We start from the raw sequence: 26,259 nt of genomic DNA on the forward strand, positions 1-26,259 counted from the left end.
TCCGTGAAACCTCCTGTTTTAATAGGAAGTAGCAGATGACTGTCACTGTCTTGCCATGAAGGGCCCTTGACGTGATACCCGCTCTCCACCTCAGTTCAGACCAGGGATTTGTAAGCCTTCTGAGCTGAAAAGCTTATTGATAGATAACCAGTTGACCCGGAGTATAGTGCGTCCAGTTCAGACAGCCCTTCAAAAAGTTAATTGGAAAGGGTGCAGAAGAGATGCAAGACTAATTCAAGGTCTGGAAATCATGCCTTGCAGTAAGAGACTGAAGAAGCTCAGTCTATTTAAAGTTCACTGAAGAGAAAGTTAAGGGGTGACAATCATCTACAGGTGCCTACCTATATGGGAAAGATTTGATAGACTAAGCTAGCAGAAGCAGGCGTTACTAAAGCTAGAACAATTCAAACTAAAAAAAAAAACAAAAAAACAAAAAACTCTGCTTTATTTCAACAGTGAAGGCAATTACATCCATAAGATTAGTTGTTCTAGTGGTTAAGTGATTCTTCATCACCTAGTCTCTTAAAAGCAACACTGGAGATATATTTCTAGTGATAAGCTATTTCAAACAGAAGTTACGGTTTGATTCAGAGAGTAGTTTATGAATCAGACTCCCTTCTCTCCCTGGGCTTTCAATAAAGGGGAAGGCAGATCAACATAAATGCATTTACATCAGTTACTGGGCCTTTGGAAGGAGGCGTGAGCTATAGGTTGGAGGATTTGACTGGGTGGTCTCTGGTTTTATTACTTTTTCATTTTTTAAACTCTACAGCACTTACAGCAACAGAGAGGTACTTTATAAAGTACTAAGAAATTCAGAGTGTCTAGCCTCTCTTCGTTAAGATTTGAAAACAAATAAGCCAATAGCTAGCATTGAAAAGTTGCCACTGGATTTTTTCCTTAGATGCACATAACTCAGTCCCCCAGAATTGGCTTTTGGGATACGAGACAGCTCTCCAGACCACTTCTCTGCTAGTTGGGTGATGGAATGCCATTCAGGCTGCTGCCAACTGCACCATGACTAGTCTCCAGCTCCCCCCAGCAATCTGTTTGTGGCAGTCTGTGTAACCTCGTCACAGAATGGTAGCTCAATAGTATGGAACAGCATGATTCGGCAATGAGCTCTGATGTTTTACTCCCAGCTCTCAGACTCCTTAAGGCTTTTCTTCTTAGCCCTGGTCTACACTTGGGGGGTGGGATATCGATTTAAGTTATGCAACTTCAGCGACGTGAAAAATGTAGCTGGAGTTGATGTACTTAGATCGACTTACTGTGGTGTCTTCACTGTGGTGAGTTGACTGCTGCTGCTCCCCCTGTGCCTCTCGTGGCGCTGGAGTACAGGAGTTGACAGGAGAGGGTTCGGGGATCAATTCATTGCGTCTAGACTAGACACGAGAAATCGATCCCTGCTGGATCGATCGCTGCCCGCTGATCCGGCGGGTAGTGTAGACATACCCCTAGTTTTGCCATATGGAAAGAAAGGGGAACCAGTTTGATAGTGTTTATTAAAGCACTGTATGTGTGCTAAAATCCAACAGAAGGCACACAGAAGCCTCTAGTAAGTCAAGTGAAGTCTCAAAGTATCATCTTGCCAACCTATGGTTTGTGTCTTGCACTCCATTACATTGCAGGCAATTAGTTGTTTTGCAGGCCAACTCAAGAGTGCTAAGGCTAGCACTGCTTCTCCTTTTTTCATCCTCCTTCAGATGAGTTTGCTACTTCCACAGTATCAGTTCCCCATTTGAGTACTAGGAGGCCAACAGCTGAATGTCTGTTTCTTAATTGGCAGTTCAGAGAACTACCACACAATCCTTCAGGAAAAAAAAATACATAATCTACAAAGAAATGTATTACTGTGATTTGTTTGTAATAAGATACTGTCCTAAGAAATTAACTTTTGTAAGAGAAGCCCTACTGTCTTGTTACTTGCAGGCTTACCGGTTTTTCATATTATATTTTGCTACAAGAATGTCACATAGTGGCAGTAGTTACCCAGAAACAGTATTTCTTCAAATTCCAAGTTTATTCCTAAGCACGATGTACATCACTTAGGGTGACCAGACGTCCTGATAAAATCGGGACTGTCCCGATGTTTGGATATTTCGCAGTACTCATTTTTTTTTTCCCCTCTCCTTTATGCTCCACCGGCGGTAGTCCACTTTTTTTTTTGGGCACTCCGCCGGTGACCCCTCCTCCCCCCCATGTGTTCCGATATTTTCTTCCTCTCATCTGGTCACCCTAACCTCACTTCACTACTGGAATCTGAAATTCTCTGTAAGGGGCTAAATAGTTGATGCAATACAGCAGAATAGCTGCCAGCAATGTATTAACTACACCTCTATCCCAATAGAACGCTGTCGGGAGCAAAAAAAAAAAAAAAAAATTCTTACTACATTATAGGTGAAACCCCGTTATATCGAACTTGCTTTGATCCGCCAGAGTGCACAGCGCCCCCCCCACCCCAGAGCATTGCTTTACCGCATCATGTCACGTTATATCGGGGTAGAGGTGTGCAAGAACATGGAACACCCTTTATTACACGGTACCAAACAAGTAATTGTTTCATAATGCTGCAGTTTCTGAACTGTTTACTTACTTTTGTCACTTCCTCTGCCCAAATCTTGTCAGCATTAAGAGTTAAGACAGACATTTAGAATAGCAGAGTGGTTTTAACATAGTAAGCCATACTTGTGTGTTCTTTAATAATACCTCCTTCCCCCTCGCCCGAAGATGTAAAGAGTGGACAACTGTGACTCACTGCACCCATATGAAGGCCTTTGCTATGAACTATGTTCAGTCAAGAAAACGTAATGCATTCTTTAAACACAAAGAATTCCAGCTTAAACTGCACATCTATAGCACTATATTACGTTCATTATGTGATGTTATGGAGCTATTATAAAAAAACTTAAGTGGATACTCTACAGAGCAAAAAAGTGATAAAAACAAAATTCTGTAAAATGGGATACTTGTCCGTAAAACATGAAGCTCTTACAATGTAAAATATGTAACTACTTGGAAAATGGATACAAACTGGACAGTCTAAATTACTTATTGCAAGTTATAAATAAATGATTTTTAATTTAGTTATGGATACTTTAAGGTTTGTAAGTTTGAAATATTGATCAACTGAAAGATATGCTCACCCTTCACAAGAGCCCACTAGACAAAACTATGTTAAATATAAAACAAATTGAGAGAAGCGATTTCTCTTGCCATCTTAATTCCATTATTGGTTGCTGCCTCCACAAGGACTTGCAATAAATTGGATAAATTTCAGTGAACTGAAACAATTGATTAAAAATTCTATTGTGACATCTCAATAATAACTTAATACAGCTAAAACAGGAGTCTTCCTAACAATGCAGCTTTCCTTTAGTTTATTATGTTGAAATTAGAAGTTTTTTGTCAAAGTTGTGGTTAAAATATGCAATTATGACCCAAGACTTCATTAGTTTTATAACTAGAGGCAAGATTCTTTGGTTTAATGATTCACTGTCCATCAACAATGGAACCTTTAACACTTCAGTGTTTATTTGTATTACAGGCCACACTGAAAATCAATGCTGTATTGTACCAGGTGCTGTACAGACCAAGGACAACACCAGATTGAGGAACCATCAAAATATCGTGTATGTTCTACAGAAGTAATTTTGACTAGTGTGCCAACACTCTGGTCTAAAAACAGTGTGTAAATATTTTCCAGGCTGAGAAAGAATCAGCAAATCTTTGCAACAAGTATCTTACAATTGTTATTTCTAGATTAGCCCAATAATCATATTGCAATATTCATAGTTTCAATTGTTTGTACAATTAGTTTGATATCAAAGACAAGAAAGAGTCCCTAATATATTTAGATCCACAGTTTATTCCAACTGTGATAGATATGAGACCCTGATAGCATGGAAACTACAAAGATTATGATGTTGAGATTATTTATTAATACAATAATTCAAACAACATTTTGAGTCTAGTCAAATGCTATGGGCACATAGATATAACCATTTATGAGCAACCTATCTATCTATGTGTGTGTTCCTGGCTCATCGGGTGGGTTTACTGTGAAATCTGGAATCATTAGAAGGTAATTAATGCAAATCCATAGAAATACGACACAGACAATTATATATACTGGCTTGGACTGGGTTTAAGAGGTGAGCAAACAAATATCCCTTACCCCACAAAAAACTGCATGAAAGGTCAACCTACACTGACTGCGGATGAAACTCTGAACCAACACATGTACAGACCCACCAGATGATGGGTAATCCCTGGTAAATTTAACTTGTGTTTATGACACTATTTTATGACATGTTCTCTGTAATGCTTTTGACTGGTTTTGGGGTGCCCTCAAGGACACCATAAAGCAGTGTGGGGTGCAGTTCCCCTGAAATGGTCCTGTACAAAATACTATGGGGAAAGTCAAATAATGCATTTCAGTTGTTTTCCCAGAATTGCACTTACTATTGAAAAATTATTTTTTTTTTTAAATTGGCACATTAAGCTTTCTGACATCAATAAAGTTGTGGAAACAAGGCTATAGTATTGCACACTTTAGATTATTGGATGCAGTCTGACAGGGACAATTTAACAATATAGAGCCATGAGTCATTTATCTAGTACTTTTTTTGTATTATTAAAGTAAGGACTCCAAGAAATTGGAATATCGATTCAGTTCTCCATTCCAAATATTGGATATGACAATTAAGGCCACTAGAGTTGGATAGCAAGAGGAAACACTTTGTAAAGGAATGTATGAACACAGGAGGCCAACAAACCTTTAGCCATTTTACATGCAGCAAGTTGAGCATGTAAGAGACATTTACCATAATGTTATTTTCTTCAGGCTGAGACGTGTTTAGTTGCTTTAGTGCATAGACAGAGACAAAACCAGGTTACACTGTTATTACTGCAGGTGAACAATATGTTACAGAACACAGAATAGTTAAACACTGCAAGATTGAACTGAGCAAGTGGTGAAGCATACCTAGAAATCCAAACAGTTGCTGGTTTAGTTCAAGTAGTTTTATTCAGCCATTTTAAATACGGCTCTGGACTACTTAATTTAGCTATTGAACATAACGGTGCATGACTTATGAAGAGATTAAAGTTACATGTTACTCCATCTGCATTTGTTTCATTTTCTTTTATAGAACAGAGAAAACATTTGAAACAAGACCTGAGGCTATCACAAAGACGAGCGTTAAAACCCTCAATGAAAGTGTGTGTTACTGACTCAGACATTCACTACAGCTAGCAAGCCAGGCAAACCTCCTTTAGAAATCAAGAAAGATCCATGGCAACCTGAACCAATCCCTCCACACTTCTTCACCCCCTCTTGATCTTCTGACTTCTACTCTGAACATTCACTACCAACTGCAAGGTAAGGCTTTATAGGCCCTTTTGAGTATACCCTCTGGAAGCTTGAAACCCAGGGTTCAAGAGGCAGAAAAGCATTAAAATATTGTTAGTTTGAGTTATCAACTACTAAAGGGGTTTGGGATTGAAGTATAGGCAAGCAAGATGGTAATGTAGATGTACTTTTAATTACGTCACAAATGGAGGTGTACTTTATAAAACGCAGGTAGGCATACCCGTACTAGCTTTAGCATGGAAGACGTGATGGCATGAGTTTCAGTGCAAACTAGCTACCCCAGTTTAAGTACACCTCCCAGTGGAAGTGGATATGTATTCTGGTTGCTAGCCCACACCAGGGTCTGTGCACCACATCTTCACTGCTATTGTTACCCATGCTAGCTAAATTAAAGCTAATTACAGGTATTACACCTTAATTTGCAATGTAGATGTACCCTGAGAGGTAGAAAGTCTCATGATCTACCACCAGTGAAACACTGACATAAATGTTTACAGGACAAGTATTTTTCTTATTACTAGTCCTGTAGTAATGATCAGCAAGTAATTTGTTCCTCTGAATGAAGTCAGCAGATTAATTCCCTCCCGCAACTAACAAAAATCTAATAACGCATGTAAGCAAATCACAACATAACTTGAGAGAAAACTAAGATTAATGAGGCCACTTAAATGTTTTGGAAATGGTTGTTCCTGGGATTTTTATGTTGAGTAAAATGGTTATCTGCTATACTGGACCTTGCAAGCTAATATCTAAGGTAACAGGACTTGGAGCTGCTGATATGTAAAAAGGTATAAAGATGTGATAAATTCCTTGAAATTACGTAAAATGTGTGACAAACCATTCCAAAGAAAGAGACAAGAATATTGAAGCAAAAAGTAATTTAGCATAGGACAAGGTTAAGCCTTCAGAAGACTCCCAACTGTTCCACTTATGCTCCCACATGTCTAGTAAAAACAAACAAACAAACAAACAAGAGCAACTCTTACTTAATGTTTGGCACACCCCACTTTAAAAATTACTATGTGAAAAAGTTCCTCCACATTTTGAAGTATTAGTGATTAGAAGTTAACACAAACTGTGTGACTTATTACGGCTCAAGAATTGTCATTATGACAAAGGTTCATGTAGGATAGAAGAGGAGCAGCATAAAAATTTGCTATGCCTACATTTAAAAATAGTATTAATTTAAAGAAGTCAAGAAACCCAACACAAAGTAAGCAATGTGCCATTTTCTCTTAGATTCCACCTAGGCATTTCTTATTCAGTTTGACATAGAAATATTTGCTGAAGTAATAGATTCATAGATTATAGGACTGGAAGGGACCTCGAGAGGTCATCGAGTCCAGTCCCCTGCCCGCATGGGGGACAATAATATTAATGTCTGGCTTCTAGTATAAGTAATTACAATTTGCATAGGGCCAGAACTGTCTACATTTGAGACCCAAATGGGGAGAGTTATAGTGAACTTCTTGTTTTTTTAAAGAAAAGATTATTCTACTTACTGCAGCTCTAGCTTCTGCAACTTTTGCCTTCTTCAGTCTAGTTTTTGCTGCATCCAAATCTAGTCTTTTATTTTGCAATAGTTTGCGTTCTTTCTGGAAGTTTAGGAAAATCAATTAGTTTAAAAGGATCATGAAATAAAATGTGGGCTTGTACTACATAAAGATAATCTACAGTAATAAGTGAGTGATATTTGTAACATACTGTATACAAGCTGCCTCCTAAAACTGAAACTGCAGGCATAATTAGATGCAGAATTAGATCCAGATCATTATTTTAACTCCTATCCAAGATAGGACACTTACTAAAAAGTGGCAGATTCAAGAACATTTTCTTGAACCAGACTCCTCCCTTCCCCCCCCCCCCCCCCCCCATCTCTCCTCTCTAAAAACACGACAGGCATTACTTAAGACAAAAGTCAAAGTCTCAACTGCTTTTTCCTTCTTGGGAGTTTTCTTTAAACTCCATGTGATTTATCTATCCCTTTACTTAAATGTTTATATTTAGAACTATTTACAAGTGTTTACAATACATTTGTCAACTTACAGTAATTGTTTTATAATCTCCTTCTATAAAATTTCTTAGAGGAGTGAGGAAGTTTATAGCAGATGTTTGAATTAGTTCTCTATCTGCTGTTCCAATTCGCTTTTGTGTTTCTCCACATTTAATTAGTGCATTTCCTGTAAAGGAGAAGAGATGGTTGTTAAACAGTGATCCCTGTAGGTGGTTATGCAAATTTCTACAAGCACAAGAATTTAGGCCAACATTTTGAAGAATTACCAAATGCTAAACAAATAGCTTTTAAAGAAAAAGTTAGAACCAAGGCTGTTTTAATGAGAGTCACTAACTGGAAGTTATGAAGTAACGAACATTCAGTGTTAGATCTTAATCTATCTGAATAGTTACAGCATTGTGGTAGTGGTACTACCTATGACAATTCCATTTCGCATTTGCTAATGAAAGTTCCAATTGTTAGTATTAATCCAGAAACAATTTCCCCCTTTTGACAGTTTGAATCACTCATCTGAGGTTTTTGCTAAATAGAAAAATTTTAACTGTTGAGAATGCTTTTTGCATTTAATGTAAACTCTGAAAGTCTACTTTTGAACACACAGGTAGGATTTGTACTTTAATACAAAATGTTAGTAAATTTGATTCTGAAGAAAAGTGTTATGAAAACAACTTCAGATAGACACCATCACACATTTCACTGTTCTTGGAATTTTTATTTAATTAAAAAAAGAGGAAAGGGACTGGGGACCTTATCATTCAAAGTTTGTTTTGTATGCCCTTGAGGTATGGAACTTTTCAGTGCAAGTGCTGATCAATACCAATTTCCTACCAAAATTCATCCTTGCTCAACATATTAAGCATCATTCAAATGGTGTCATTGCAAGCTAATAGTGTAACGTTTATTTTTGCATCCTAGAATGAATTAAACAAGTTGCAATGGCTGTATACTTATAAGAAGTTACACACATATTGGTCTGAATAAGCTGAGTTTCATTTAGCTTGTTTTAAATAAAGACGAGCAAGCTTCAGGCCTGGTTAATACTTGGACAGCAAGCCACTGATGTTTTCAAGTATCTTGTCGCTTCTCTGATTGTAAAGGTTGCCACTACTAAAGTTATATCCATACACTTTCTTTCTGTGAAAATCTATACTTTGGATGCTTCCAACAAAAAGAGTAGGTTATCTTCTACTTCAACAGAAAATCCTATTACTTCTAGATGCAAAGATCTTTGATTAAATTCCTTGTGGAAGTTAATCTCACAAAACAACTTTTTTTTATTTACTTGCGGAGCTACCTTGTGTTCTGAAATGAAAACTATCAGGCTTTGTAATATGTATTTTGACAACAATATACCTACACATTAACGGTTGGTTAATTTTAACTGTTACCTATATTAAACTGATGGGTAGGTTTAAGAGAATATGAGAACTGGACTTCATGTTAAGACCCAGTCTCTAAAATTTTCCTGGAAAATGCCAGAGATGCCATTATAGAGGAGTAGGTTTTTGAGGGAGTAAGAGAAAGAAAGGTATCCATGAATAAGTCTACTATAACTCTAATAATCCCTTGTAGAAAGTACCGTATATACTTGATCATAAGACAGTTCGTTTATAAGCCAATCCCCCCTCCCGCCAAGATGGATAAGTAAAAATGGAAATTCAGGGGTCAGCAAACTTTGGCTCCCGGGCCATCAGGATAAGCTGCTGGTGGGCCGAGATGATTTGTTTACCTTGAGCATCCGCAGGCACGGAGGTGAACCTAAGTAAACTAAGTGTCCTGGTGCACCAGCTGCTAATCCTGATGGGCCGGCACAGCAATTGGTGGGGAAATTTTTTTTTTTGGGGGGGGGGGGGGGGGGAGGAGAAGGGGGAGAGAGAAGAAGCTGGGAGTCAGGCGAGTAACCCTGACCACCCCCCACATGACCCCACACCTAGCCTGGGACCCCCACACTCTCCCCATCCCATTCCTTCCCACCGTATCTGGGGAGGCCCAGGGGAGGATGTCTCTGACCTGGCTGCAGCCTGCTCTGGGGGTGGGGCCGAGCAGCAGGGCTGCAGCCTGCCAACCCCAGAGCTGCAGCTGCTTCGAAGGCTGGGGGGGGGGGGGGGGGGGGAGAGGAGGAGGAGGAGGAGGAAGAGAGAAGAGCAGCATGGCCAGAAGCGGAGAGACTCTGGCCCCACCTCTTCCCTTCTGGCTCTGCTGCCTCTCCTTGCTCCCTCTGTTGGGAGGGGCTGTGTCCCACCTCTCCCTCTCTATACCTGTTCATAAACCGACCCCCTTCTCTGGTGCTTCCCTTTTTTACTAAAAAAATCTGGCTTATGAACAAGTATATACGGTAGTTAAAAAGGGAGTCAGGACTATGAAACTGCACTGAGATTTTAAACAAGAATTTAGTTGTTTCCAACAGCAATTTCTACTCTGCACACAGTACATATGTATTTCTTATTTTTTTTTTCAAAAAAATAACCGTATTCAAAAGACAGGAACTGCATTTTTCCCTTGTGACTAGACATTCATAGGGAAACAAAATGTGAGCTATCTATTCAGGTAGTAAAGTTATGCATTCACTGGGGGGGGGGGGGTAGAGTTAGGGTTCCAACCGCAGCTATAACTAATGCTACCCTCATCTTCATTTTGGATTAAGGCTTCAGAGCTTTAATATTCTCAAAGATGTACACTGAATACATAAATTTGTGCAGTCATTTTTTGAAATTCGAGTCATCTTCTTAGCTCAAACTTACCGTATGCTGTTCCTGGGCCAAACTCATTCCCTGCATCAATCATATACTGGCCTAGTAGTTCTGGATTATTCATACGACTTGGTGCTTTGCGGTCCAGCTTCTCGTAGACAAATTCTTCTATTCTAGCATCTAAAAAAAGTGTTGTTTGCTAATTTGAAGTGCAATTACTGTAAATCAAAGCAGTATTTAAAAAAAAAAAATGTTCACTCATAGAAAAGCAACTTACTAATTCATTCACAGAATATCAAAGTATTAGGTAATTGAGGAAATCGGATAAAGTGATTGTCACCAACGTGATAGGTTAGTCTAAATATCCATCTGCTCTGTTTACAAGTATTTCTACTATTTTCCATAAAAATTCAATATAGGCTCGTGTAATAAAGCTAATTCATACCTTCTTACACAGCACCAGTATTAGAGGTTGTGCAGGCCACATTATCCCTCAGTAACACTTGAGCCACAGTGTCATTGAATTGTCATTAAATGCAGTTGCAGTTTCGACTAATTTCATCTGTAAACTAGCGTAGACATAGCCTAGCACTTTATAACTTATGTTGCTCAGGGGTGTGAAAAAACACCCTTAAGTGACAAATTACACCAACAGAAGCACTGGTGTGGATAGCACTATGTTGGTGGGAGATGCTCTCCTTCAGACATAGCTATTACCACTCGTTGGGGGTGGTTTAATTATATCGATGGGAGAGCTCTCTCCCATCAGCACAGAGCTACTACATGGGAGATCTTACAGCGGCGCATCTGCATAAGTACAGCTGTGCTGGTGTAAGCTCTCTAAGGTAGACATGGCCTCAGTAAGCAGTTCTGAATTCACCAGGAACAGAACACAGCCTTCTTCTCTATAGCCACACTGATGTCTGTTTCCAAGAATACTTAGTAAAAACTCTGCCTCTAGAGTCAGTAGTAGATATGACTACAGGCAGGGAGTATATATGTTGAGTATGAAGGACTTTTTTTTTTTTTTATTAAGAGACACGAAGTCTAGAAGCCACACAAGTTATGCTCTCTTCAGCTTTCATTTCTTTAATATTTCAATCTCTTTAATGTTCTAGAGATCAGTTTGACACTGAGCCTTGGATGTGAATACACCTCAAACTTTGACTTGGCTAGCGTCACGATCTGAGTTTTGTAACTTTGGCCCATCTCTAATTTCATAAAAGAGCACTTATGCTTACCACTGAAATGGTCAGGCACTTGTCATACATCTGCCACAAGTTTCTGGTGAGCTAGATTAGCATTTTGGGGTAAGGACTACTGTATAGCACCAAGTACACTTTCCCCACGTTAGTGGTTGCTTGTACCCTTTAACTGTAGCATAAACAAATCCGTTCACCCTGTTTACATATCTATTAATACTACTTAGAATCCAGCATTCTTCTATAGCAGAGCTTTTAGTTCCATTACTCACAAGAAAAAATGGCTGTGCTTGGATGGTGGAGAGAGGATATAAATGTCTTAAAGGTACCAAATAAAGCATTTATGCAGAAAGCATTAAAAGAACTTAATCTACTGTTTTAGAGAAAGGCAGATTAAGCTGAAGAGGGATAGCTAATATGAACGGAGTATTTTCAGATTAGATCAAAACTGAATACAATTCAGAGAGCTGAAAATAAGGTTTTGCCAGCATAATTGAGATATTGCCATCCATTCATTATTTACACCCAGCCTGTAGTTAATGACTCAGATTTCTCTTTAAATGTTTAGTGAGACATTTTATGGGCTGTTTACTTTACTTTTCTCTCTTTTAAAACCAGAAACCCAAATTATGTAAGTGTTTAACTTTATTTCCTGTATTGTTTCAGGACAGAGGCTCAAAGCACTGTAATTGTATTATTTACAGTCTGAGTGAATCAGAGAGTTTAGATTTTAAGTGGTTAGACACATGTTTCAGGCCTTAAGTTTGCTGATCAAGAGAGATCAGATACTGCATTGGAACCTAGACTTGAAATCCTAGACTTAAAGTCAAGCCAGTCTCCCATAGCACTCCTGCCAAATAGATGGCCCATCTGAGCTCAGAAGGGGAACCTGAAGCTATTGCCTCCAGCATTACTGCTTCTCTGCTCCTAGCAGCAGTTCCAAGGACAAGGGAAAGAGACCAGCCTGTGGAATAAGGGCCCCACCTTCCGTCCGTCCGCATTAGAGTGAGGTTAACCACTGGTAAAGGATTTATGTGAGACCTGTCTCATTTCCAAGCATTGTGAATGCACAGCAACTCAATAGAAGGGGAAGTAAGGAAGTGTTGCTTACTTTTAGAGTAGGGGAACATTAGTTCCAGCTACCAACTGTGATAAATGTGACTTGTTGCCAAATACACTCAAACCCTCCCCTACATATCTGAATCCCTATCATTTCAAAGGGGGGAGGGAGGGAAAGAGGAAAAAAAGAGGGGAGAGAAGAGGGCGAAAGGGGAGGGAAAGTTACTCAGCTTGGGCAGTCACATCTTTTCCAATACCATTAGTTTATCAGCTGTTCATCTACAGGGGTCAAATTCCCTGCAACCATCCTATAGCTTTAGGAAGCAAAGAACTTAACCCTCTGCAGCATCTACTCCGCCTCTTCCCCAAAGAAGAGAATGCAGCTAGCATTTTTGTTATAGGCCATTCTATTCATGTGGTTTCATAGAATTTGGCTTTTAATTATATTTTTATTCAAGGCCTGTGTGGCCAGCTGCTGCAGAATTTACTCTGGAATCCACCTCTTGCAACAAGTATGCTCCATTTCAGCACCATTCACTTAAGAGAATTGTATCTATTTTTCGGGACTCGGGAAAACTTTGAAGATGTGAAGCAAGCTTAAGTTGGAGGTCTGAGCATATAAACAGCTTGAAACAATAGCTCCGAGAGGCATGAACTGATCACCTGTTGAGGTGAGTGTAAGACCGAAACCCGAAGATGACAGTTTGCATCAATATTGTCAACTATTTCACTGCTGCTCATTTTAGTATACTTATGCACTAATGTGCTTGTTCCACAAACCTAAACTGCCTTACTCCCTCCTGGATACCATGAGTCCCACTCACCTCTTTATGCAGCTGCCAAAACACTCAGCTTTACCTTTGATTTGTATTAAAGCATAGTTGCTTTCTAGAACCTAACTGGCATATCAAACTAAGTGTGGAACACCATAAAATTGATTTTTTTATCTGAACAGTACCAGTTGTAACACTTAATTTCATGCTGAATTAATCAAAAACACCCATCTTTTAAATTGAAGAGAATCTAACAGGATTTCCAGTTTGCCACACCAGAATGTCACAGAATCCAGGCATCTTGCAACAGTTTAGGTCCAGCTTCCCATGGAATACTGTGAAGATGTGGACAGCCTACAATTTAGGATTTCTATTAGGTACTATGAAGTTGTGAAAACTGCTGTATCACTGAATACCTCTGTGTAAAAATGGAATCCACCATGGGCGGACAGTTCTTGTGTACCCACCAAGCTAGGGAAAATGGAAAGCAGTTACCCTTAGTAACTGCATTTTGACCACACAACGGATATGTTGAGGTTGGCTGAAGTTGGGGAAAACCAGTTCTCCGAACTCCTCAACAGCGAGCTGGGATTTGGAACAGCTGAACAGAAACCAACATAGTGACGCTAACCTTTGAACCCTCTGAGGCTTTGTGGGTTGGGGAAGACTCTCAGCCACACAGGAAAAGATTGGGATGTTTTTGTAGCAGTGAGCCCTGGTACAGCTGCAGGACCAACCAAGGTTAAAGTGCTCCACCACTAGGAAAACAAGCCATGCACTGCAGGAAGAACATGGAAACCCACAGAGAACTCTGACCCTAGCCCAAAGAATGCTCTGGAGTGGTGAGCCAGGGAAATGCATGCAAGCTGTATTTTTGGACAGATCTGGGTACTTCCAATGCAATTAAAGAGAGTAAAGTCTGTGTTATGCCTATCACACTGAAGAGTTAACCCAAGCGTATAGAACAGTTTCCAGATGAACAGAGACTTTGACACAGCTTTTCTATTACTTTAAGATCAGCAGTTGCAGACTAAATCAAAGTTGAAAAAAATCAAGGGGTTCTTGCTATAATTATACGTGGTACTGTGCATTAAGATGGAACCTTAAGCAGGGTGGATAAAAATCAACTGTTTAAATAAAAAGAAATTTGATTTGTTCAATGCACTCCTTTAAAAAAAAAAAGTGTAGGTTGCCATAATTTCAAATATATTAAGGCCTAAACTCAGTATAATCTATTGCAATTATTTAAAGTAAGTAAAAATATTGAAGCAGTATACCACTTCTGCTGTGAAATTTTTGGAGTCACTGAACTGGTGGAAGTCACTGGCTGAGCACCTGGAACCAGAGTCTGTTAAAGTGCTAAGCCAGCTTTTGATGGCAGTAGCCACTTTTGTAGGTGCAGAGAGAATATTTTCTTTTCAATTTATTCAATTCAATGACTAGTTAATTCAGAGTTGAGAAGCCAACTGAAAATTGGGAAAAAAAAAAAAAAAAAAAAAAAGGCAGGAAAGTTTGCTTTCTATCCAATCTCTAAATAAAAATGAGGTGTGTGCAGATGAGATCTAGTAGTACTGAAGTTTGAAGAACAGTGACCATACACAACCAGTTCAATTCAGTAACTACGGATAATACTTACTTTGTTTGTTAGGCCAGTGTCAAATGAAAACAGGTTTGATAAACTTTGTCCAGCACATTTAAGATGTTTTTTGTTACATAAAACAGTTTTAAAATTGGTTTGTGCATTTTTAATCGAATTCCAATTTCTATCCAAATATAGCTCAATGTAAATGAGTAAAAGTTAATCTAGCAAATTAAGGCATTAGTCAATTGTAACTTAAAAATGTAAATGCTAAGATTATGAATAAATGTATGCAAAGCTATATAGTTGCTTAAATGTTTATAGATATTGTTTTCTCTGGTTAGGAAAGAGCATCAAATTTAGTATAAAGGCTATATTTAATTGAAAAAAAAAAAAATCAATGTTTTAATGGTTACCAACCAATGAGAATCAACCTGTCTTTAGGAAAATAACTGAAGAGTACAAATGTAAAGTAAGATAAAGATTAAGTATTTAAATCAAGGTTTCCTGCTTGATGATTAAATGATGATTTAACGAAAAAAAAAAAAAAAAAAAAAAAAAAAAAAACCACACACACACAGGTTTACATCAACCCACCCCAAAAGACATTAAAAACAGTTTATACATTTTAATACATGTTAGTTAATGAGAATCATATGACCCACTAATAAAAAAAATATCTAGAAGAGGAAATGAAGATTATAATCAATTGAAACTATAGGGGGAATTCAGATAGAATATAACTCAAGAAAATCATTCAAGTAGAAATTGGCCAGGATATTAGGTTTACAACTTGGAGTAAAGCCAGTAGTTTGCAATGAAAAGCTTAGTTGATGAATTTAGCCTTATTCTGTGAGCAGATTTGAATTTATTCACTTTAAGGATTTACTGCCAATATTTGACGTTTGAGCTCTGTTGCTTGTGTGTGACCAATCAGCTAAGGATCATGATCTTGTTTATTTTCCAACTGAATAAGAACACAAGCTCTTTTGGTTTCCACAAATACATATGAAAACTTGAAGTTTTGTGAACATTTCCCCAGTAAACCACCACTCAAATATTTGTGAAAAACAAACCAGAAGGGCAATTAGCATGGCCAGAACAGATGTGTTACAAAACTCAGAAGTATGCTGGCATTGTTCACCAAGGTCTAATCAAAACTCTTTTACAAAAAAGAGTCACTAAAGGGAACATGACAAGTGATCAGAACCTCAGTTCCTATTCTCAAAAAAAAAAAAAAAAAAATCAAGCAGCATCATGCCCCTAATACAATGATGGAGAAGCAACACAATACAAACTGAGGGAAAAGTGACACCTATTAAAACAATCAACATATCTTCCCTAGCATTTTGTTTTCCTTTGGGCTAGGAGAAATTCTCTCATCTTACCCTGTTTCCCCGAAAATAAGACAGTGTCTTATATTAATTTTGCTCCCAAAGATGCGCTAGGTCTTATTTTCAGGGGATGTCTTATTTTTCAGAAATGAAAAATGCCTTATTATCGGTGGATGCCTTATTATCGGGGAGGTCTTATTATCGGGGGGATGCCTTATATTACAACGAGAGGCAAAACTGTAAGTAGGCCTTATTTTCGGAGGATGTCTTATTTTCGGGGAAACAGGGTAGTACTGATGAAGACAGACCCTGCATAGCTTAAATAGGCTCTGATCCTGTCAGATCTCAAGATGTTTTGAGACAACCCACACGCAATCATTCTGTTATAGATTCCAGTTGCCATCTTATGCAGTCAAGTCTTTGCACTGGAATTAAGAGTTAATTTGTTTCATTGTATCAAAAAAGCATTGTACATCTTGTACATGTAAGAGAAGTTTTAAACAGGAACAACGAACAGCAGTGTGTATAAACATGCAGCAGTGACTCTGCCAAATACACACACACACACAAATAGACAAGCTTGTTGGCACTAAAGTATACATGAAAAACCAAACATGTTTCTTACTTGGGTTTGGCTGCAATAAAACTTCTGTCTGTTTCATAATTTTTTCTGTCCACAGTTTTGTACATTCTGCTTTGCTGAGGAGGTTCTCCAAGTGAGCATCCAGTTCAGTCTTCTCTGCTTGACCAAGTTTTTCTTCGGTAAACTATAGGTTAAAGAGAGCTAGATTAGCAATACTAGTCTGGTCAGCACAAACAGCCGCGTGTAATGTTAGCCTTTAACTAATTAGGTTTTATTTTATGTATAAGCTTTTTGACGACTGACACTTTACTCAGTCTTCAGCAACTAAGCCCTACTAATATCACCGAAAAATAGTTTTAAATGAAATGAAGATACCTTTGAAAGCTAGCAAATGTGCATTTGAATTTGTAAGTTCATAGTTTGAGATTTCAAATTCTTACTGAAATAAATTAAAACATACTATTCATTTCAACTGGTGTTTAAGTCACCATAATAAGATTTTAGTTTTAACATGGGGAAATTTCGTGCTCATAAAAGAGCACATAGCATCTTTGTCTGGATCTAGACAGAGGTACGCTTTCCCAAACAGCTTTATTATTACACCTCAGTCCTCACTTGCAAACCCGGTGCCCATCACAAGCAGATATTTAAGTCTAGGCAACCAGCAGCCATTTTAAGTTGAGTTTTAGTCTTCCAGTCAAAGAAAATTGCATACTAGTGGGTCTGGGTCTTGTTCTAACCCCTGAACTAATTTAGTGTTTTCACCTCCATCTCCAATGTTAGATTATGTACTCCTCTGACAACCCCGTTCAGGTTGGCCATTTTCAGGGAAGGAAACCTGGCTAGGCAATTAAATCCCTAGCAAGTTTACAAATTTAACATAACCAGACTAAAAGTACAGTAACTCCTCACTTAAAGTGGTCCCGGTTAACGTTGTTTTGTTGCTGATCAATTAGGGAACATGCTCGTTTAAATAGGGTTACCATATTCAAACATTTAAAAAAGAGGACACTCCCCGGGGCCCCGGGCCCGCCCCAACTCCGCCTCTTCCCCACCCCTGGTCCCACCCCAACCCCATCCCTTCTCCGCCCCCATTCCAACCCCTTCCCCAAAGTCCCTGCCCCGACTCTGCCCCCTCCTCTGAGCACCCTGCATTCCCCTCCTCCCTCCCGTTCTGATCTTGGTTGGGGGTTGCTAAGTGCTTCCCTGCTCCCCACTCGCCCCGCAGCCCCTATGCCCTTGCCTGCCCTGCTCCTCCTCACCCTGCAGCCTCTGCACCCCCCCGCCGCCTCTGTGCCCCCTGCTCCCCACTCGCCCTGCCGCCTCTGCACCCCCCCGCCCCTGCAGCCTCTGTGCCCCCTCCTCCCTACTCGCCCTGCCGCCTCTGCACCCCCCCGCCCCTGCAGCCTCTGTGCCCCCTGCTCCCCACTCGCCCTGCAGCCTCTGCACACACACACACACACCCCGCCGCCTGCCCTGCTCACCCAGCAGAGGGTGAAATGCAGGCTCCACGTGGAATCAAACACAGCCCCGCTGCTCTGTGGGGAAGGAGGCAGCGGGGGAGGGACTCTGGCTACTAGAGGCCCTAGTGGCTGCGAGCGGCTTTCAATCAGGCCAGGCGTCCAATCAGCCGCGCCGCACGAGGGGAAGGGGGAAATCCCAGACATTTCTACTTGATTAGAAATCCCTCCCACCCCCCGGACGGCCATTTAACACTGAAAAAGCCGGACATGTCCGGGGAAAGCCAGACGGATGGTAACCCTAGTTTAAAGTTGTGCAATGCTCCTTCTAATGTCGTTTGGCAGCCACCTGCTTTGTCCACTGCTTGCAGGAAGAACAGCCCGTTGCAGCTAGCTGGTGGGGGCTTGGAACCAGGGCGGACCGGCAGCCCCCCGCTCTCCTAAGTTCCCTGTGCTGCAATCACCCAGCAGGCTATCAACGGGTTATCAATCGGCAGTTCAGCTGTCCCTCCCCCCACTGCCATGTGCTGCTCCTGCCTTCTGCCTTGGAGCTGCTCCCAGAGACTCCTGCTTGCTGTGCAAGAGGGAGGGCCCACGGGGGGGGCTAATGTCAGGGTGTCCCCCTCCCCCTTGCTCCTGCACCCCACTTACCCCTTCTCCATATAGAGCAGGGAGGGGACACGGAGGGAGAGAGACAGAGAGCTTGGGGCAGCAGCTGCTGCCTCAACTTCCTGATCCACGTAAAAAGACAATGCACTTAAGAGTGGGTCATCTTACTTAAAGGGGCAGTGTGCATCTCTCTCCCCCACACACAAGGTGTGGGTCTGTCTTTGTCTGCTATGCTGTCTCTCCTCCCTCCAGTTTGTGCTGCCTTGATTAGAGGCTACATTAACAATGTGTTAACCCTTGAGGGCTCAGCCCAGTGCTAGTTCATCATTTAGCAGCAAGACATTCCCTGGGAAATATCCCTCCCTCTTCCACCCTCTAACTTCACCATCTCAACCAATCATCATAGCTGTGAACAGTATTAAATTGTTTGTTTAAAATGTATACTATGTGTATATCTATATAATATATAGCTTTTTTGTCTGGTGAAAAAAATTTCCCTGGAACCTAATCCTCCTCCACCCCCCATTTACATTAATTCTTATGGGGAAATTGGATTCGCTTAAAGTCGCATTTTTCAGGAACGTAACTACAATGTTAAGCGAGGAGTTACTGTATTCTGACTGCAAAGCTTCATTTGTAGTAACCTCAACATTCTCTGCAGTAAGCTGTACATGATAACCAAAAGCAAAACTAACTGGAAAAGGAATCGGATTGAACAATCTTGTTTCTCTTTCCATTATGCAGAGTGAAAAAAGGTAACTTGGTAGTGCCTCCTTTTCAAGACTGGACATATGTTCAGCTTCCCTGGGGTTCCACATCAATGCAAGGAGCTGCACAAACATTGTCTGTGGTCTTATTTTATAGGCATATTAATATTGTTCTGCTTTCTAATGTTCATAAAAATAATTTCAAAACTGTTACATTGTTTTATGTTTGCTAAAATTAATGTTTGATTAAATGAAGTTTGATTAAACCATGTTTTCCACAACAGAAATAAAGTAAGGCGGATAGCAAAAGAATAAGGAGTTACTCTTCCTATTAACAGCATGCACTGTTCCTTTTAATGGTGAAAACTGGAATATAGATGGAGACCCCAAATTTGCCAATCAACACAGTTCCTTATTGAATCAGTTCAAAAAGCAGATCCTCATCCATCAAGCAGATGGAAGTTTATAAAAACATTAAGGTTTGGCTTATAAAACATGTAGCTCTTGGTTATGAACTAAGGCCAAATCTACCCTACAAACTGTTGCCAGCATAGCTATGTAGGTCAGAAGTGTGATTTGTGATCAACATACCTGTGCTGGCAAAGCAGTCCTAGTATGGAAACTGCTTTTGCTGGTAGAGTTTATTAGCCTAGATTAGCTATACCATCAAAAGTACAGTTTATACTGACCGTAGTATCTGGGTGAGACTGGTGCAGAGCTAACTGGCTAAAACTAATCCAAATAAGGTTGAGGTGAAATTACCTGGCTGGAAGAAGCAACCCAAAGGACTGCAAGAATATTGGCTTGTTTAACTGAGTGTGCATCTCCACCATTTGTTTGTCAGATTCACAACACAGGGGTCCGTTTAGACTTCCAGCTGATACCAGAAGATGTGGCTTGCTCAGCTTTTATTATTTACATAAAGCTAGGAGGCTGCAACCATTCATTTTGTATGCAAACCTCACAACTATCATCCCTGCCTTTGTCACCTCAAGATAAAACTACTCCAATGCATTCTGTGGGGCAACATTTTAGAAGTTTCCAGAAACTGAGGCTAGTGAAGAATGCAGCTGCCCGTTTGGTAGTTGGGATGTCTTGCCACGATTCTCAGTGGTTGTCTGTGGGTTTCCAATTTACAATATTGGTTTTGACCAACAAAGTCCAGAATGGCAGAGAACCAACGGGAGAGAGTGCCATACCACAGAGCATTAAAACTGCTCAAGATTAAGTGCCCACTAGCATAAGAAAGAAGACATTGCTGGCTAGGCATTCTCCATGAGGGACACTTCCCTCTCCCTGATCTGTAAGAACCCAAATATCTGAAGGGCATCCTGCCAAGTCAACCTGCCACCATCACAGCAGCATCTGAGAGGGGAACTTAAAAAGTGTGGAACTGCTGGAGCAAGGATATTTGAGTTTCTAATTGCTGCATGGTGGGTGCTGTACATTAATTATGTTTAGCTATCCATTTTGCTGTATTTTTAAGTATGGTCAAGGGTGCATAGAACATATGGATATATTAGTGTTTTAAACAAATGCAATACTTCCATATTTTAAATAATTAAACTCAGTTTCTTTTTCATCATTTGTGTTTACTTTTTCATCATACTCAAACTGGAATAAGATTGGTTAGTTTCTCTTTCTAGTTCATAACCTTTAGTGTAAAGAACGTTAGGGTACAGAAACTGAAGTTTTATAGACATTAAGACATTTCTAGTTCTGTTGCGTTCTTAGATTGAAAGCTCCTGAGGTAGGGAAAGTGCCTTTACAAGCACCATAACTTGTGTGATGACTAAGTGACATTCACCACAGTTTACTTTTTAGGGTTAACTAATTTCAATAAGTTACACTGTCATTTTTGATACAGCATCCTCTAAGTCATTCGTCTTATGAATGAAGAACTTTTCTGTTGTCCTAATGATGTCTGTATGAGCCTTCCAAGTAACAGAGAAGCTGATTGGACAATTTTACTATTCACCATTTTGTGTAAATGCAGGGTATCAAGTACAGTTTCAATTGAGAGAAAAGACTTAAGCACATTAATTTTGAACGTTATTTGCAATGTAGTAACAACATTTTTAGACAGAAATGATTGTTGTATTGATGTTCCCCAAAGTAAATGCCATACTACTGCCACTCTAGTTCTCCCCAAAGTGGCGAAAGCTACCTTAAACTCTAAATTGGAAATGGCTTTGTTTCACACCCTCTTCATGATTTATGTATTTAATATTCAAAACTGAAAAGGTAAAGGAGGCAGTGTCCTGCACCCTGAAGATTTGCCTTAAAATTTTAAGGGACAGCTAGCACATGGCTGCTCCAAAAAAGGCAGATGCTGTTACATTTTAATAAAAAGATAGATAAGATTTTTGTAGAGCTCTGTTCAGAGTAGAAAATTAGACTGCTTTCTAGGACACAGTAACATAGGCATTGCCATATTGAATCATACCAGTGCGGGATCTAGTCCAGTAGCCTATTAAACCAAACAACAAAAGCAGCTTGTTTTTAATATGGACAATTTATTTAAGGGAAAAATTGGCTTTTTCCACATGGGAACAAATCAGTCTACCCTTCTGCATACCTTGGTGTTATAGAGCTGTTCAGAGGCAAAAGGCCATGTTAGTGAGGTCCTGAAACACAGCCACTACTACCTCCCCCAACTCCAACAGAGGCCACGCAACAAGAGGTACAGCTTCTGCTGTATGGCCCCAGGAGGAGGGGAAGACTGATCCATTCTTGCCTGGCTTTTGATAGAGAGCATATTAAATTGTGGGAGCTGGTTGGGAGAAAGGTCTCCGGAATCTTCCCCACCGTTGCTGTTCAGGTTAGTTTGAGATTCCATTTTCCCCCGAAGACCAGGGACATCTAGACACCTTCCTTCTTGCTACATGAAGGACAATCAAGATGAGGATCAGAAAACTCTTCCACTCCACAAAACTTCCTTTTGTTCCCAGAAAGGAAAACAAGGGTGATAACTAGGAAGCTTCACTTTTATGAAGTTGTCCTTTTAAGGGTCCTCCCCACCCAGAGAGAGACAACCTCCTTCTAAGCTTCTATGGAGGCAACAGCTTCCCTCTAAGTCATTCCATAGAATAATAGCAGGGAAGTGGAGTGGGCAGTGATGGGCAAGATGAGCACTGGGCCACTACATCTGCTGAAGATGAAGCAGCCTCCACTGAATGTAAATGCAAGGTACAAATTTTCAAAAGCACCCAATTGAATAGGGCTTGGTCCTCTTGAAAATGTTATGCACCTCCAGCAACTTCCTCAGAAACACTAAGCTAGAGCAAGCACTTAGAAGTTATTTTCCTACAACTATATTATATTGCTTCACATTGTGTTTTGAAAATCTTGTTTTGAAATAAAGATGTTTTACATTTAGAGACAATTTCTACGGCTTCTTATACTCCAAACTACCAAGCTGTCTGAACATTAGAGCACAAGAAGAGTTTAACACAAATCACAGAGCAGTGCTAGTTATTTGCTGCCAGACACAGGAGTATAGCACTGTATTTGCAGTTCCTACGTAGATTCATAGATTCTAGGACTGGAAGGGACCTCGAGAGGTCATCGAATCCAGTTCCCTGCCTGCAAAGCAGGACCAAATACTGTCTAGACCATCCCTGATAGACATTTATCTAACCTACTCTTAAATATCTCCAGAGACGGAGATTCCACAAACTCCCTAGGCAATTTATTCCAGTGTTTAACCACCCTGACAGTTAGGAACTTTTTCCTAATGTCCAACCTAGACCTCCCTTGCTGTAGTTTAAGCCCATTGCTTCTTGTTCTATCCTTAGAGGTTAAGGTGAACAAGTTTTCTCCCTCCTCCTTATGACACCCTTTTAGATACCTGAAAACTGCTATCATGTCCCCTCTCAGTCTTCTCTTTTCCAAACTAAACAAACCCAATCCTTTCAGCCTTCCTTCATAGGTCATGTTCTCAAGACCTTTAATCATTCTTGTTGCTCTTCTCTGGACTCTCTCCAATTTCTCCACATCTTTCTTGAAATGCGGTGCCCAGAACACAATACTCCAGCTGAGGCCTAACCAGAGCAGAGTAGAGCGGAAGAAGATAGTGGCTTATAGAATTTAAAATCTAGAGAGAAAAGATGGGGGGGGGGGGGAGTAGTAGTGGTATACAACATACAAGCAGTGTGACACAGGCAAAAAGAACCTGCTTTTTTGTATTAAGCTTATTGTATTCTTTGGGCAGCAGTTGATGTAGCAACACACACTTGCACATTTCCTCTGAGGCTGGTCTACATTACCGTTTTAACCTCTGATGTAGCTACACTGGTGAAAACCAATAATGTAGATAGCAGTGCACTGGTTGTAAGCCATGACTCTCAGCAGTGCAGCTTTACCCCTACTTTAACCCAGGGTTGATGGCAAAAGATCTACAGTAGGCTTAAGTGTTGAGTTGATTTACATGCAAAAAAAGGAATCAAGATATTAAAAAAAGTCACAAGATTTACATCACAAGTTCTTACAATGCAAGGAAAACTGTGCCTCTTTTTTCCCCGTTCACTGAGGAAAGACAGAAGAAGCCACTACATAATCAAGGGGATGTAAAAAAAAAAAAAAGTCTGGGAAGTATGGAGACACCCCAAAGACCTGGAAGAGTATAGAAAAGAGAAAGAAATGTGCTAGAAGAGCCCACAAAGAAGCCATACCAGCTTTAAGCTTGCTTTAATGGCACCGATTGTTCACTAAGCTGGGTCTTCTGTTATGTTTCTATCTCACCTCTACAAACCACCCCTCTGATCCACACGGTTCCTTCTATAATGTGAAGATTTAGAACAGTACTATTTTCTCAGGCTCATGGCTAGATTCTGGCCAGATATTAAAGTATTCTTTTTAGCATCATAAAATTTTAAGTCCAAAACCTGATTGTGACTCACCAAAACATTATGACACCCACAAAATGAGTTTTCCTTGGGAGTCTGATACCTGAAAAGTTTTGCTGTGGGAGTGATTACATAACACAAGCTCAGAGGCATATGCCCCCCCCACAGGGCTAAGGAACAGGAGCCAGTTTCATTTTTTTTAATGCTAAGAGTAGTTTGGAGACAGACAGAAGACTGCTAAGAGAGTTTTTTGACATAATATCAAAATCCACCAGCATCTCCTTAGCAAGAGGCTGAATGGTTAAAAAAAGATGTATAGACAGGTTCATACGCCAGGCCAGTTGCTTAAGGTACATCACCCAAGTTCATTTGCTTCAGATGACTATTTATTTTTTTACTCACTAAAGGGAATTTATCTTCATATTTCAGACCCCCAAACGGTTAACAGATCCTGTGTCGATGCATTGTACACACTGTTGTAAGACCCAGCTGCACTATCTAGCTGGAGTACTTACTGTACATGCCCTGCCCCATGCCCACAGCATCCGAACTCCGCAACCCGCAGGCATGGGAGGGGAGGGGAGAGGAGGGAAGGAGGTTTCCCGTCTCCCCTTCGCAAGGCCCTGTAGCGCCGAAGGGCGCGGCGTGAACACACATGGAAGAAGAAAGGGCTCACACCTGAGGCGGGAGGGGAAGGAAGGAGGAGCGGGTTTTTAAACAGGGCGGCTCGATCTGTAGCCGGAGCGGATGGCACCGGCCCTGCTGGAGAACTGGCATGAGCCGCGGCTTATTGTACTACCTGGGAGGCGAGACACGAGACGCCGTCGCCTCCCACCCCCGTTCTCCCCACAGCTCGGGGCGCCCGGTCCGCGCTCACAGCCCGGCTCAGACGCCGTCAGCGCCCCGCCCCCCAGCAGGGACAGGGGCGCACAGCCCGGGTTACAGTGAGTGGCCCGGGCCGGCCTGGGACACACCCCGCCGCTAACGGCCGCCCCGGCGGGCGGGGACTGGCCTAGGGCCCGGCTCAGGAGCCAGGCGCCGACCGAGCGCGGACCAACGCCCCAGCCGCCGGGCCCCACCGCGGCCACCCAGCACCAGGCCGCAGCCTCCAGCGCCGCCGCCACAGCCGCTGCCCGGGCCCGACCCGCTGCCCGTGCCGCGGCGGATGGACTCGGCTCCCGCCGGCTCCCGGTACCTGCACGGCGCGGCTCAGGAAGGTGCCCGCATCGGCAGCGAACTTCTTCACGTTGAAGTCCATGATGTTCATCCCCTGGGGGCTGAGTCAGCCCCGACACCAGCTGCCGCTGCCGTTCCTCGGGGGAGGCGTCGGGCGCGGCCTGCCCCGGCCCGGCTCTGAGGAACCCGGCAGCCGATTGGGCGGAGCGCGCGGCGTCAGGGCTAGCGCGCCGCCCGCGTTACCGCCCCCTGCCCTGAGGCGCTGGCACCGACAGCGGCCTTAAAGGGGCCCGCGCAGCCCGCCCCGCCTCAGGGGGTCCGGGTAGGGGCGGGGATCTGTCCCGGGATCCACCTCGGGCGATCGGGGGCAGAGGGTGATGGGGGATCCGCCCTGGGATCATCCTCAGCGGGCCTGGGGCTAGGAAGATGTATACGTGGAGAATAAGGATTATACGCAATCCTGATTGGAGAATCTGGTTGTTTGGAGGGTCACAGGTGGAGTTTGTTTCAGTTTCATCCCCATCACCTCTCAGAGATCATCCAGATCTCACCCGTTCAGATGGCTTGCAGTGCGCTAAAATGTGCTATACCTAAGGTGAGAGGCAAAGTGGGTGACTTAATATTGTTTATTGGACCAACTTCTGTTGATGAAAGAGACAAGCTTTTGAGCTCCGCAATAGGCATATCCTCTCTGAATGGGAGAGATAAACTCCCCACTTTGCAAAATCCACTGTTTTATATTGGTCAAATCCTGTTGTTTGTCTTCCAAGTGAGTAGTATCAGGATAATTCATGACAAGGTAAATTGGGAAAGGCCAAGAAAAAGACTACAGAGAACAGTCCCATTTGTATA

General features: G+C 41.4%; 1 protein-coding gene across 3 annotated transcripts in view; it reads right to left on the bottom strand.

Annotated features, from left to right (window-relative positions):
• Window positions 1-25,588, bottom strand: part of SH3GLB1 (SH3 domain containing GRB2 like, endophilin B1) — a 37,773-nt gene extending 12,185 nt beyond the window's left edge. The window contains exons 1-7 of one of the 3 annotated variants that reach the window (XM_054037579.1): window positions 25,427-25,588; window positions 16,651-16,792; window positions 10,130-10,258; window positions 7,421-7,554; window positions 6,877-6,969; window positions 4,827-4,865; window positions 2,597-2,620 (exon numbers count right to left, since the gene is read on the bottom strand). In XM_054037579.1, the coding sequence (XP_053893554.1) occupies window positions 2,597-2,620; window positions 4,827-4,865; window positions 6,877-6,969; window positions 7,421-7,554; window positions 10,130-10,258; window positions 16,651-16,792; window positions 25,427-25,498 (633 nt within the window). In that variant the 5' untranslated portion in view covers window positions 25,499-25,588. Of the gene's footprint in view, window positions 1-2,596; window positions 2,621-4,778; window positions 4,866-6,876; window positions 6,970-7,420; window positions 7,555-10,129; window positions 10,259-16,650; window positions 16,793-25,426 lie in introns of all 3 variants that reach the window. The other 2 variants (XM_054037578.1, XM_054037580.1) reach the window with 2 other exon arrangements.
• Between the last annotated feature and the right edge of the window lie 671 nt (window positions 25,589-26,259).

The sequence above is a fragment of the Malaclemys terrapin genome, chromosome 8, assembly GCF_027887155.1.
Source record: "Malaclemys terrapin pileata isolate rMalTer1 chromosome 8, rMalTer1.hap1, whole genome shotgun sequence".
In the NCBI taxonomy this organism is placed as follows: domain Eukaryota; kingdom Metazoa; phylum Chordata; order Testudines; family Emydidae; genus Malaclemys; species Malaclemys terrapin.